General features: G+C 37.6%; 1 protein-coding gene across 1 annotated transcript in view; it reads right to left on the bottom strand.

Moving 5' to 3' along the window:
* Window positions 1-14,660, bottom strand: part of LOC128642302 (fatty acyl-CoA hydrolase precursor, medium chain) — a 93,244-nt gene that overhangs the window by 44,293 nt on the left and 34,291 nt on the right. The window contains exon 7 of the mRNA XM_053695029.1: window positions 8,070-8,165. Within this exon, the coding sequence (XP_053551004.1) occupies window positions 8,070-8,165 (96 nt within the window). The remainder of the gene's footprint in view (window positions 1-8,069; window positions 8,166-14,660) is intronic.

Below are 14,660 nucleotides of genomic sequence, written 5' to 3'. Positions count from 1 at the left end.
TTTTGTTGCCAACGGTTTAGACATTAATGTCTGTGTGTTGAGTTATTTTGAGGGGACAGCAAATTTACACTGGTATACAGGCTGTACACTCACTACTTTACATTGTAGCTGTACAAAAATGTGAGGGGTGTACTCACTTTTGTGAGATAATGTATATATATATATATATATATATATATATATATTATATAAAGTAGTCTCATCTATGTGAATTTACCATCACTTTAAGGTCCTCTGTTACTTTTGAGTTATTACTTGGTCCTATCTCAGCTTCTCTTGCTACTTAAAGCCACAACAACCCTGTACTCCAGTGTAAAGCTCTGTTCAGCCCAGACATGGTCTCACCATTCAGCCCAGCTATTTTACTTATAACATACTACAAGTGTGTGCAAGTACCTGTGTACACCTCTTCTCCAGGGTGTGGCTATGTCCAATTCAGATATGAATGATCATCCTAGTTTTCCACCATCCAGCCCAGCTACATTCCTGTTACCATTGTGCTTCTAGTCAAACTATGTGCAAATACAGGGAGTGCAGAATTATTAGGCAAATGAGTATTTTGACCACATCATCCTCTTTATGCATGTTGTCTTACTCCAAGCTGTATAGGCTCGAAAGCCTACTACCAATTAAGCATATTAGGTGATGTGCATCTCTGTAATGAGAAGGGGTGTGGTCTAATGACATCAACACCCTATATCAGGTGTGCATAATTATTAGGCAACTTCCTTTCCTTTGGCAATATGGGTCAAAAGAAGGACTTGACAGGCTCAGAAAAGTCAAAAATAGTGAGATATCTTGCAGAGGGATGCAGCACTCTTAAAATTGCAAAGCTTCTGAAGCGTGATCATCAAACAATCAAGCATTTCATTCAAAATAGTCAACAGGGTCGCAAGAAGCGTGTGGAAAAACCAAGGCGCAAAATAACTGCCCATGAACTGAGAAAAGTCAAGCGTGCAGCTGCCAAGATGCCACTTGCCACCAGTTTGGCCATATTTCAGAGCTGCAACATCACTGGAGTGCCCAAAAGCACAAGGTGTGCAATACTCAGAGACATGGCCAAGGTAAGAAAGGCTGAAAGACGACCACCACTGAACAAGACACACAAGCTGAAACGTCAAGACTGGGCCAAGAAATATCTCAAGACTGATTTTTCTAAGGTTTTATGGACTGATGAAATGAGAGTGAGTCTTGATGGGCCAGATGGATGGGCCCGTGGCTGGATTGGTAAAGGGCAGAGAGCTCAAGTCCGACTCAGACGCCAGCAAGGTGGAGGTGGAGTACTGGTTTGGGCTGGTATCATCAAAGATGAGCTTGTGGGGCCTTTTCGGGTTGAGGATGGAGTCAAGCTCAACTCCCAGTCCTACTGCCAGTTTCTGGAAGACACCTTCTTCAAGCAGTGGTACAGGAAGAAGTCTGCATCCTTCAAGAAAAACATGATTTTCATGCAGGACAATGCTCCATCACACGCGTCCAAGTACTCCAGAGCGTGGCTGGCAAGAAAGGGTATAAAAGAAGAAAATCTAATGACATGGCCTCCTTGTTCACCTGATCTGAACCCCATTGAGAACCTGTCGTCCATCATCAAATGTGAGATTTACAAGGAGGGAAAACAGTACACCTCTCTGAACAGTGTCTGGGAGGCTGTGGTTGCTGCTGCACGCAATGTTGATGGTGAACAGATCAAAACACTGACAGAATCCATGAATGGCAGGCTTTTGAGTGTCCTTGAAAAGAAAGGTGGCTATATTGGTCACTGATTTGTTTTTGTTTTGTTTTTGAATGTCAGAAATGTATATTTGTGAATGTTGAGATGTTATATTGGTTTCACTGGTAAAAAATAAATAATTGAAACGGGTATATATTTGTTTTTTGTTAAGTTGCCTAATAATTATGCACAGTAATAGTCACCTGCACAAACAGATATCCCCCTAAAATAGCTATAACTAAAAACAAACTAAAAACTACTTCCGAAACTATTCAGCTTTGATATTAATTAGTTTTTTGGGTTCATTGAGAACATGGTTGTTGTTCAATAATAAAATTAATCCTCAAAAATACAACTTGCCTAATAATTCTGCACTCCCTGTAACTGTGTACTCCTATACTTCAAAGAGGGGGTTTGTAAATTACCCCTTAGAGTTTACAAACTAAATTGATAATGTAAAACGTATAATAAAGTTTTACACTTCTACATTATTATTTATTTTATATGTGAGTTCAAAAGTTCTCCATCTACACTTTAACTTTGGCATTTGATTACTGTATTTTAACAAAAACTATCTGCCTTTGTGAGTGTTATCTCTTAGAGACCAATATCTTAAAAATGGAAAATTGGAAGGCTTGTGACTTTTTTTTTTTAAAGATTATTCTAATCTGTTTGCAGGATATGCCAGTAGATAAAGGAACATGAATCTCAACATTTTTATTTCATGATTCGGAAGGAGCACACACTTTTTAAAAAAGGTTCCAATTTACTTTAGTTGACAATTTTACTTTGTTTTCATGGTATTATTTGTGGAATATAAAACTTGGGTAGATAGCATGCACGTGTCTGGAAAACTAGATGGCAGTAGTTTAGCAAGAAGGCTATTGAGCACTAGATGGCAGCAATGTATTACAAAGGATAATAAAATAAAAAGTTCACTTTAAAATAGAAGTAAATTGGATTTTTTTGGCACACTCTTTCTGAATTATTAAAGAAAAATGCTAGATTCCACGCCCCTTTAAGTTATTGTTAGCATCCCTTTTCCTTAAAGGGACATGAAACCTACATTTTTTCTTTCATGATTTTAATAGAACATGGAATTTTAAACAACTTTCTAATTTACTTCTATTATCTAATTTGCTTCATTCTCTTGATATACTTTGCTGAAAAGCATATCTAGATAGACTCAGTAGCTGCTGAATGGTAGCTGTACTTTAATGCCTCGTGTGATTGGCTCACCCATGTGCATTGCTATCTCTTCAACAAAGGTTATCTAAAGAATGACGCAAATTCAATAATAGAAGTAAATTGGAGTGTTGTTTAAAATTGTATTTTCTACTTTAATCATGAAAGAACATTTTTGGGTTTAGTGTCCCTTTAATATCATAATAGTTAATCTGGTTAGAACTTCAACTAATCATTTACTTGTTGCATTTCTCCCATTGAACTTGTTTATATTTTGTGTCAGTCAAGTAAGTAAATTATTATTTATTATGCAGTTCTTGAATTCACTCTTTAATACAGCTGAGTTTTCTGTCTTATAAATATTAAATATTGGAGTATTTTTAAAGCTATAGAAAACATTGTAGGGTTACTGACAATATAGATTAAAATAAATACTATATTAAGTGGTAGTGGTGCAGGTCCGTTTAGAGCATTAACCAAATAATGTTCTAGGAAACTAAAAGTTGCTGTATCTGGGGTAGAGAGTTTTCTAGCTTTATAATATTTAATCTGAGTTTTAGGGGTTTTATTTCCCATGTATACTATATGATTAAGACATATTTTTTTAAATAAAAAAGAGTGCACTGCTGAATTCTAATAATGGATTGTTTCATTTTCTTTATATTATAACATTTAAAACTGTTGACATTTAAAGAGTCTGCTCTGTTATTTATAATCTTTTTTTTTTGTTGAAGTAAGATCAGCCTTTTAATTCTTTCTTCTATTGTAAAAACTACAAATTTGTCCAAAGTGCAGCTTAAAGCCTTTTTTGAAAGTTTATTCCCTACTTATATGAGGAGGTGAGATATATATATATATATATATATATATACATATATATATATATTAAGAATATTGGGCCGATTTATGTCTGCCGCACATCGATAAATGCCGACAGCATACGCTGTTGGCATTTATCATTGCACAAGCAGTTCTGGTGAAATTACCCACTGCAAGCAAAAGACTATGAGGCCTATTTATCAAGCCGTCAACCGCAAATACGCTGGAATTTCGCAGCGTAATTGTGAAGAGCTTGATTCCCCTTAGTTATCAAACCCTACAGACCGTCAAAAGTAGACTTTTGTGACGTAACATATGATCCGCCAGTCTCAGTCCGACACAGATCGATGCTTACGTCACTACAGATGTTCCGAATGCAAATTCGGCACTATCTGACTACTTTTGGAAGTTAACAAAAATCTACCAGGTACGCTCGCCACTATTTCAGCCCAGCGTACCTGGTTTTCAATACGCCACCCTGGAGGCGGCAGATGAAATAGGAATCAATGGGAGTCTGAACGCAGGGAAATCTTATGTTCGCTGCTGCCTGATACCCCTGATACCCCATTGATTCCTAAGAATACAAGTAATGTTTACACCTAACACCCTAACATGTACACCGAGTCTAAACACCTCTTATCTGCCGCCCCTACACTGCCGCCACCTACATTATGTTATTAACCCCTAATCTGTCGCCCTGACACTGCCGCCACCTACATAATACTTATTAACCCCTAATCTGCAGCCCCCTATACTGCCGCCACCTACATTATACTTATTAACCCCTATTCTGCCACCCCGACACCACCGCCACCTACATTATACTTATTAACTCCTAATTGTCCGCTCCAGACACCGCCGCCACCTACATAAAGTTATTAACCCCTATCCCGCCGCTCCCGGAGCCCACCGCAGCTAAAGTTATTAACCCCTAAACCTAACAACCCGCTAACTTTATATTAAATATTAACTTATCCCTATCTTATAATCAATTTAAACTTTATTAAACTATATTAAACTATTCATTAACCTACCCTAACTATTATAATAAAATTACATTAAACTATATTAAATTAATAATTAATCTAGCCTAACTTTTATACTAAAATCACATTAAGCTACAAATTAAATTAACTATACTATATATTTATACACCTAACCCTACTCAAATAATTTAAATCTACACTAAAAAATTACAAAGTTACAAAAAACTAACAACTTAGTTACAAAAAATAACAAACACTAAGTTACACAAAAAAATAAACCCTAAGTTACACAAACAAAAAAGAAACTATCAAAGATTTAAACTAATTACACCTAATCTAAGGGCCCTATGAAAATAAAAAAGCCCCCCCAAATTAAAAAAAAACCCTAACCTACAATAAACTACAAATAGCCCTAAAGAAATGGCCCAAAGAAATCAGCTCTTTTACCTCTAAAAAAACAAATACAAACAACCCCCCCAACAGTAAAACCCACCACCCACACAACCAACCCCCCAAATAAAAACCTAACTAAAAAAACCTAAGCTCCCCATTGCCCTGAAAAGGGCATTTGGATGGGCATTGCCCTTAAAAGGGCATTTAGCTCTAGTGCAGCCCAAACCCTAACCTAAAAATAAAACCCACCCAATAAACCCTTAAAAAATCCTAACACTAACCCCTGATTCAGATTCACTTAGTTTTGAAAATCCCACATCCATCCTCAAAGTAGCCGGGAGAAGTCCTCATCGAAGCCGGGAGAAGTCTTCATCCAAGCGGAGAAAGTCTTCATCCAAGCCTGCAGAAGTCTTCACCCAGCCAGCATCTTCTATCTTCATCCATCCGGCACGGAGCGGCTCCATCTTCCAGACATCTGACGCAGAGCATCCTCTTCTTCTGACGACTACCTGACGAATAAAGGTTCCTTTAAGTGACGTGATCCAATCAGCCAATAGAACAGCCAATATGCTGCAAGCTCAATCCTATTGGCTGATTTTATCAGCCAATAAGATTTGTTCAACCTTAATTCCGATTGGCTTAAAAGGACCCTTTATTCGTCGGGTAGTCGTCGGAAGAAGAGGATGCTCCGCATCGGATGTCTGGAATATGGAGCCGCTCCGGGCCGGATGGATGAAGATAGAAGATGCCGTCTGGGTGAAGACTTCTGCGGGCTTGGATGAAGACTTTGGCCGCTTGGATGAAGACTTCTCCCAGCTTCAATGAGGACTTCTCCCGGCTTCTTGGAGGATGGATGTCGGATCTTCAAAGCTGTAAGTGAATCTTCAGGGGTTAGTGTTAGGATTTTTTAAGGGTGTATTGGGTGGGTTTTATTTTTAGTTTAGGGTTTGGGCTGCAATAGAGCTAAATGCCCTTTTAAGGGCAATGCCCATCCAAATGCCCTTTTCAGGGCAATGGGGAGCTTAGGTTTTTTTAGTTAGGTTTTTATTTGGGGGTTGGTTGTGTGGGTGGTGGGTTTTACTGTTGGGGGGTGTTTGTATTATTTTTTTACAGGTAAAAGAGCTGATTTATTTGGGGCAATGCCCCACAAAAGGCCCTTTTAAGGGCTATTTGTAGTTTATTGTAGGTTAGGGTTTTTTTTATTTTGGGGGGCTTTTTTATTTTCATAGGGCCCTTAGATTAGGTGTAATTAGTTTAAATGTTTGATAGTTTCTTTTTTATTTTGTGTAACTTAGTGTTTATTTTTTTGTGTAACTTAGTGTTTGTTATTTTTTGTAACTAAGTTGTTAGTTTTTTGTAACTTTGTAATATTTTAGTGTAGATTTAAATTATTTGAGTAGGGTTAGGTGTTTACATATATAATATAGTTAATTTAATTTGTAGTGTAATGTAATTTTAGTATAAAAGTTAGGTTAGATTAATTATTAATTTAATATAGTTTAATGTAATTTTAATATAATAGTTAGGGTAGATTAATTATTAGTTTAATATAGTTTTATGTAATTTTATTATAATAGGGTAGATTAATTAATAGTTTAATATAGTTTAATTTAATTCTAAAGGTAAGTTTAAATTGATTATAAGATAGGGATGAGTTAATATTTAATATAAAGTTAGCGGGTTGTTAGGTTTAGGGGTTAAAAGGTTAATTTAGTTTATAGCGATGTGGGGGGCTTGCGGTTTAGGGGTTAATAGCATAATGTAGGTGGTGGCAGTATAGGGGGTGGCAGATTAGGGGGTAATAGCATAATGTAGGTTGCAGTGGGCTCCAGGAGCGGAGGAATAGGGGTTAATAAGTTTATTAGAGTGTTGGTGGGCTCAGGGAGGGGAGGAATAGGGGTTAATACATTTATTAGCATGGTGGTGGGCTCCAGGAGCTGAGGAATAGGGGTTAATAAGTTTATTAGAGTGGAGGTGGGCTCCGGGAGCGGAGGAATAGGGGTTAATAAGTTTATTAGAGTGGCGGTGGGCTCCGGGAGCGGTGGTTTAGGGGTTAATAGCTTTATTTAGTTGCGGCGGGGTCCATGAGCAGCGGGATAGGGGTAAAACAGTATAGTATAGTTGTGGTGTTTAGTGACAGTATACAAATAAAGCTGGGAAAAAGCCGAAGAGCAGCAAGATCGATGACTGTTAGTTAACAACAGTCCGCTGCTCATCGCCTGTACTTGGTGCGCGGCTTTTTGACAGCTTTTTTGTTATCTATGGAGAACGTATTCAGGTCCACGGCAGCGATGTTAGGCGATGTCAGGCGAGCGTATTGGTGCCGGGGAATGCACGTAAGTTAACAGCTTGATAAGTAGGCCTCCTCATTTATCACAATGTCTGGTGAATGCTGTTAAGTTCCGGTATGGAACAAGGTTCCGCCCCTTTTGTGATGTCTATGATTGGGACAGTCTCATATGTATGCCTTGTGACTTGTTTTTAATAAAATGTTACTACTTTTTTACCACTTCTGATTCATTCCTTCTTCTTCTTTGCCTTGTCTCCTATTAGGAGTTTCCTGTGCACTTATATCTAGAGCTTGATCTTGAAGCTCTAGACAATGTGAATACCGTTTCTGGCTCTTTCTTAATATTTGAAACCACAGAACTTCACTATATGTGTTTTCCTTTTTTCCCTGAGGTTCACCTGCTGTGAATTACCATTGTGATTACCTAACCTGGGACATTTATCCTTTTTTTGTGCACCATCAAATTTGTTTTTTGTTGTTTGATTGTTTCTTGATTGTGATTTAAACAAGTTAATATATATTTTTTTTATCCTTTGTATATGTATATGTGCTGCCAATTCTAAAAAGGGTTTTCTTTCCAACAAGTTATTCAAGTCAGAGGTATTTACCGCACCTTTGTTTAATATTGAACATGAATGTTATCATGAATGAGTGGCTTATATTTGCCATCAAAGGTTATGTACAGTACCATTGATTTAGCAATTGTAAGAATCTCCTCTTCTGTTTTTCTCTTCAAGCAGCCTACCACTTCATCTGTATCACAGCCAGAACTATTGGCAATGAACTGCAAAATAAATATAAATATAGAATGTCAATTCCAAAAATATTTAAAGAATAACCATAATGTTTATTTTGGCTGAATTGTATTTTGTATGGCTCCAATAACAATAAAACATATATTTAAAGGGGTATGATTACCAAATGTTGTATCCCTTGAGAGTTATGGGGAACTGTAAAAAGCTAACTTGAATATATCACACGAACATCTCTATGTAAAAAAAAGAACATATTTTACCTTTAAATTTCCTTAGTAGCCAAATCCCACTGTTAAAAGACTTACAGCATGCTAATCCCAGGACTTGCTAGGGAGCGGGCAGTTTTGGTGAAATTCCATTAGAACACAGTAAAGCATTTTATTCATCATGTAGCTGACAGTAAAATAGCAACTCTGTATCACAGAGCACCTGGTGAGCTATAGAGATTTTGCGGTAAAATATCTTAGCATTTTACAGTTACGCTACATCACTTTCAAGTGACTTAGCATATCAGTATCATGTCCCTTTCACTGATTAACTTATTTAATGTGGATGAAATATTAAGGGCAGGATTTTGTATTAACTACATTTGGTTGTCTGTGCCATTTTTATGTTAACTGCCTTTGATCACATGAGGGTTTTCATACCATCTAAAGAACTGTTGAAAGGTGTAGGGTGTGACACAGTTGACTTTGGGACAAGCAGTGAGCAGTGGAAGCCAGAGAACAAAACTGCCTCTCTGTCACTTTGCTAAATTGTAAAATAATCTGTTACAAAGTTTCTGTTGAGGCTACAAAGGATAACTCACAAAAAACTTGCACACTGGCAACTACTGAAAATCCTGCAGTAGCTGAGGCAAGTTACAGTGTATCTCATAATGTATTGGCAAATCTCTCTTATTGAGCAGCTAATTAATGCAAGCTTACATTTATACTGTGTTTTATAAAGCCTTGTTTCTCAACCTGTGTTATGTGTACCCCTGCGGGTACTAGAGTCATAGAAAAGGGATACTCTGGAGATTATCCTTAAAGGGCCAGTAAACCTGTTATATAATTCTGCACATAGTGCAGAATTATATATCATTATATTAGTGCTAGCTTTATGCAACATAACATTGCGGGTTACATTTTTATTTAAAAAGAGGGTTTTTCAGACCCCCCCCCCTCTGTGCTCTGTGTGTAATGGCGTGATCGGACCAGGCTGTGACTAGACAGCTGCCAAGATGCGCTCAGTGAAAAAAACAGACCCGCTCAGTAGAGCACAAAGGGCGGATCTGAAAAAAACTCTTTTTAAATAAAAATGTAACCGCAATATTATGTTGCATAAAGCTAGCACTATGTGCAGAATTATATAACATTATTTTCTAGGTTTACTGGCCCTTTAATTTATTTTTTTCCTGATTTAGCTACGATAAACATAACATATATCACAGGAAGTGGTGTTTCTCGTTTCCATCCTTATGTAATTCTAAAAGGGTAGATTTTGAGTATTTCACAGGCTAAGTTGGCCTTCTGCTCAAATACTGATTCACCTCAGATTTGGAAATCCTTAGAATCTGGTCTCTTAGTGACATTTGAGTACTGGAGTTGGGCTTCAAGGATAGGAAGTGTTCCACAGGGAAAGTGCCATGTAATGTGTATTACTGTGAACAAGTGTCACAAAAGCAGGTGCCAGATAAATGTGCCACTGTGAAATGTACTAGGTAAAGTGTATTATACTCAAGTATGCCACAGTAAAACAAACAAGTTAAACATTTTATTTTCTTCTTTTATATGTAAGAGGTGCAGTATTAATGGACTATACATATGGGTTTTGCATGTGTTCATTTTTTATATTTATTTCTTTTTTCAATGTTTCCAAAGATTTTCTGTATCCAAATTCAGTTAGCCTTAAAATGTATTCCTAAAAACAGTAAAAAAAATACAAATATCTGATACCTGAATCATTTCTGTGGTTAATAGATCTGATAAAAGTTCCACTTTCGCTCATATTACAGTTTGAAATGAATAATATTTTTCTGCTAGATTACGTTTTGCATTATGAGCTATGCGGTGCTAACGAGCAGTTTTTTCTCACCGCTCACTTACCTGCAGCACTGGTATTACGAGTTTTTACAAACCCTGCGTTAAAAGGCAAGAAGTGAGCGTAGAGCAAAATTTAGCTCCAAATCTCACTTCAATACCAGCGCTGCTTAAGTCAGCGGTGAGCTGGTTGTACGTGCTCGTGCACGATTTTCCCCATAGGAATCAACGGGGAGAGCCGGCTGAAAAAAAGTCTAACACCTGCAATAAAGCAGCGTAAAACTCACTAACGCAGCCCCATTAATTCCTATGGGGAAATAAAATGTATGTTTACACCTAACATGAACTCCGGGTCTAAACACCCCTAATCTTACACTTATTAATCCCTAATCTGCCGCCCCCGACATCGCCAACACCTGCATTATATTTATTAACCCCTAATCTGCCGCTCCGGACACTGCCGCCACTTACATTATACTTATGAATCCCTAATCTGCTGCCCCCAACATCACCGCCACCTACATTATATTTATTAACCCCTAATCTGCCACCCCCAATGTCGCCGCCACCTACCTACACTTATTAAACCCTAATCTGCCACCCCCACTATAATAAACATATTAACCCCTAAACCGCCGCATTCCCACCTCGCAAACATTAGTTAAATATTATTAACACCTAATCTGCTGTCCCTAACATCGCTGCCACCTACCTACATTTATTAACCCCTAATCTGCCGCCCCCAACGTCACCGCCACTATACTAAATGTATTAACCCCTAAACCTAAGTCTTACCCTAACCCTAACACCCCCTAACTTAAATATAATTACAATAAATCTAAATAAAATTACTATAATTAACTACATTATTCCTATTTAAAACTAAATACTTACCTGTAAAATAAAACCTAAGCTAGCTACAATATAACATAGTTACATTGTATCTAGCTTAGGTTTTTTTTATTTTACAGGCAAGTTTGTATTTATTTTAACTAGGTAGAATAGTTATTAAATAGTTATTAACTATTTAATAACTACCTAGCTAAAATAAATACAAAAGCACCTGTAAAATAAAACCTAACCTAAGTTACACTACCACCTAACACTACACTCAATTAAATAAATTAACTAAATTAAAAAGAAATAAAAAATTAACTAAAGTACAAAAACAAACAAACACTAAATTACAGAAAATAATAAACACATTACAGATATTTAAACTAATTACACCTAATCTAATAGCTCTATCAAAATAAAAAAATGCCCCCCCTGTCAGGGTTTTTTCCCTGATCTGTTTGCCATGTGCTGCTGGCAGCCATTTTACTCACCTCTCTTCCTGACTCTGCTGCATACTGTGTGATGCTGCTCATTTCCTTCACTTCCTTTTATGGCCAGACTTGTGTACATCATCCGTGTGAGACAGGATGATGAGTCTCAGAATTGTGATGTCATCACTTATTATGTAAAGGGCCTCTGTTCAGTATGCTTTGCCCTTGCGTTGTCTCAGACCTGTTTGTGAGAGCTCCTGTGTATTACCTGGCTGTCTGACTTTCCTCCTGGTTCCTAATCCCTGGCTTGTTCCTGACTCTGCTGTTCTCCTTGTTCCTGATTCCGGCTCGTCTGACTATTCGCTTTGACTTCTGACTCAGCTCGTCTGACTACCAGTTCTGGTGTTGTATCCTGGCTTGTTATTTGACTTGTGGACTTTTTATTATTTTTTGCTATTAATAAAGGAGTGATTATTTTTGCACTTCTTGTCTCAGTCTGATTCCTGGCACCCTGACACCCCCAAAATAAAAAAAAACCCTAGCCTAAACTAAACTACCAATAGCCCTTAAAAGGGCCTTTTGCGGGGCATTGCCTAAAAAGTAATCAGCTCTTTTACCTGTAAAAAAATACAAACAACCCCCCCAACAGTAAAACCCACCAATCACACAAACAACCCCCCAAATAAAATACTATCTAAAAAAACCTAAGTTCCCCATTGCCCTGAAAAGGGCAATTGGATGGGCATTGCCCTTAAAAGGGCAGTTAGCTCTTTTGCAGGCCCAAACCCTATTCTAAAAATAAAACCCACCCAATACACCCTTAAAAAGAACCTAACACTAACCCCCTGAAGATCGACTTCCATCCATCCTCAAGGAAGCGGCAGAACTCTTCATCCAACCGGGCTGAAGTCCTCAACAAAGCCAGGAGAAGTCTTCATCCAAGCCGGGCAAAGTGGTCCTCCAGACGGGCACAAGTCTTCATACAGACGGCATCTTCTATCTTCATCCATCTGACGCGGAGCGGCTCCATCTTCAAGACATCCGACGCGGAGCATCCTCTTCATCCGACGACTACCCGACGAATGAAGGTTCCTTTATGTGACATCACCCAAGATGTCGTCCCTTAGATTCAGATTGGCTGATAGAATACTATCAGCCAATCGGAATTAAGGTAGAAAAAATCCTATTGGCTGATGCAATTAGTCAATAGGATTGTAGTTCAATCCTATTGTCTGATCCAATCAGCCAATAGGATTGAGCTTGCATTCTATTGGCTGTTCCAATCAGCTAATAGAATGCAAGCTCAATCCTATTGGCTGATTGCATCAGCCAATAGGATTTTTTCTACCTTAATTTCCGATTGGCTGATAAAATTCTATCAGCCAATCGGAATCTAAGGGACGCCATCTTGGATGACGTCACTTAAAGGAACCTTCATTCGTCGGATGAAGAAGATGCTCCGCGTCGGATGTCTTGAAGATGGACCTGCTCCGCGTCAGATGGATGAAGATAGAAGATGCCATCTGGATGAAGATTTCTGCCCGTCTGGAGGACCACTTCGCCCAGCTTGGATGAAGACTTCTCCCAGCTTCATTGAGGACTTCAGCCCGGTTGGATGAAGACTTCTGCCGCTTCCTTGAGGATGGATGAGCGGTCTTCAGAACTGTAAGTCAATCTTCAGGGGGTTAGTGTTAGGCTTTTTTAAGGGTGTATTGGGTGGGTTTTATTTTTAGGTTAGGGTTTGGGCCTGCAAAAGAGCTAACTGCCCTTTTATGGGCAATGCCCATCCAAATGCCCTTTTCAGGGCAATGGGGAGCTTAGGTTTTTTTAGATAGTATTTTATTTGTGGGGTTGTTTGTGTGGGTGGTGGGTTTTACTGTTGGGGGGGTTGTTACAGGTAAAAGAGCTAAATACTTTGGGGCAATGCCCCGCAAAAGGCCCTTTAAAGGGCTATTGGTAGTTTAGTTTAGGCTAGGGTTTTTTTTTATTTTGATAGGGCTATTAGATTAGGTGTTATTTAGTTTAAATATCTGTAACTTGTTTATTATTTTCTGTAATTTAGTGGGGGTTTTATTGTACTTTAGCTAATTTAATTTAATTTAGGTAATTGTATTTAATTTAGTTAATGTATTTAATTATAGTGTAGTGTTAGGTGTTATTGTAACTTAGGTTAGGTTTTATTTTACAGGTTCTTTTGTATTTATTTTAGCTAGGTAGTTATTAAATAGTTAATAACTATTTAATAACTATTCTACCTAGTTAAAATAAATATAAACTTGCATGTAAAATAAAAAAAAACCCTAAGCTAGATACAATGTAACTATTAGTTATATTGTAGCTAGCTTAGGGTTTATTTTATAGGTAAATATTTAGTTTTAAACAGGAATTAGTAAGGTAATGATAGGAATTTTATTTAGATTTATTTAAATTATATTTAAGTTAGGGGGTGTTAGGGTTTGGGTTAGACTTAGGTTTAGGGGTTAATACATTTAGTATAGTGGCGGCGGCATTGGATGTGGCAGATTAGGGGTTAATAAATGTAGGTAGGTGATGGCGATGTTAGGGGCTGTAGATTATGAGTTAATATTATTGAACTAGTGTTTGCAAGGCGGGAGTGCGGTGGTTTAGGGGTTAATATGTTTATTATAGTGTCGGCGATGTCAGGGGCGGCAGATTAAGGGTTAATAAGTGTAGGTAGGTTGCGGTGACATTGGGGGGCAGCAGATTAGGTGTTAGTAAATATAATGTAGGTGTCAGCGATGTTGGGGGCAGCAGATTAGGGGTTCATAAATATAATGTAGGTGGCGGCAGTGTCCGGGGTGGCAGATTAGGGGTTAAAAAATTTATATTAGTGTTTGTGATGTGGGAGGGCCTCGGTTTAGGGGTTAATAGGTAGTTTATGGGTGTTAGTACACTTTTTAGCACTTTAGTTATGAGTTTTATGTTACGGCGTATCATAAAACTCTTAACTACTGACTTTTTTTTTTTTTTTTTTTTATAAACAATTTTTTTATTGAAGTCATAAGCAAGTATAACACTAGTGACACTTCCAAAAAACAATGACAAATGAAAAGAATATAGTGCAATTACAAAAATACTGCCCAGCCAACAATACCAATTGTGCCAACCTAATGAGTATTTATAAATTTAAGGAATGGTATTTAATGAAGACTCTTAATGAAGTGAGGGAGCGAAAATTGGCAGGAAATACGTCAAAGTAAAGAGGTTGACTAGG

This window comes from Bombina bombina, chromosome 1 (assembly GCF_027579735.1).
Source record: "Bombina bombina isolate aBomBom1 chromosome 1, aBomBom1.pri, whole genome shotgun sequence".
In the NCBI taxonomy this organism is placed as follows: domain Eukaryota; kingdom Metazoa; phylum Chordata; class Amphibia; order Anura; family Bombinatoridae; genus Bombina; species Bombina bombina.
This window is presented reverse-complemented; position numbering and strand designations above follow the sequence as displayed.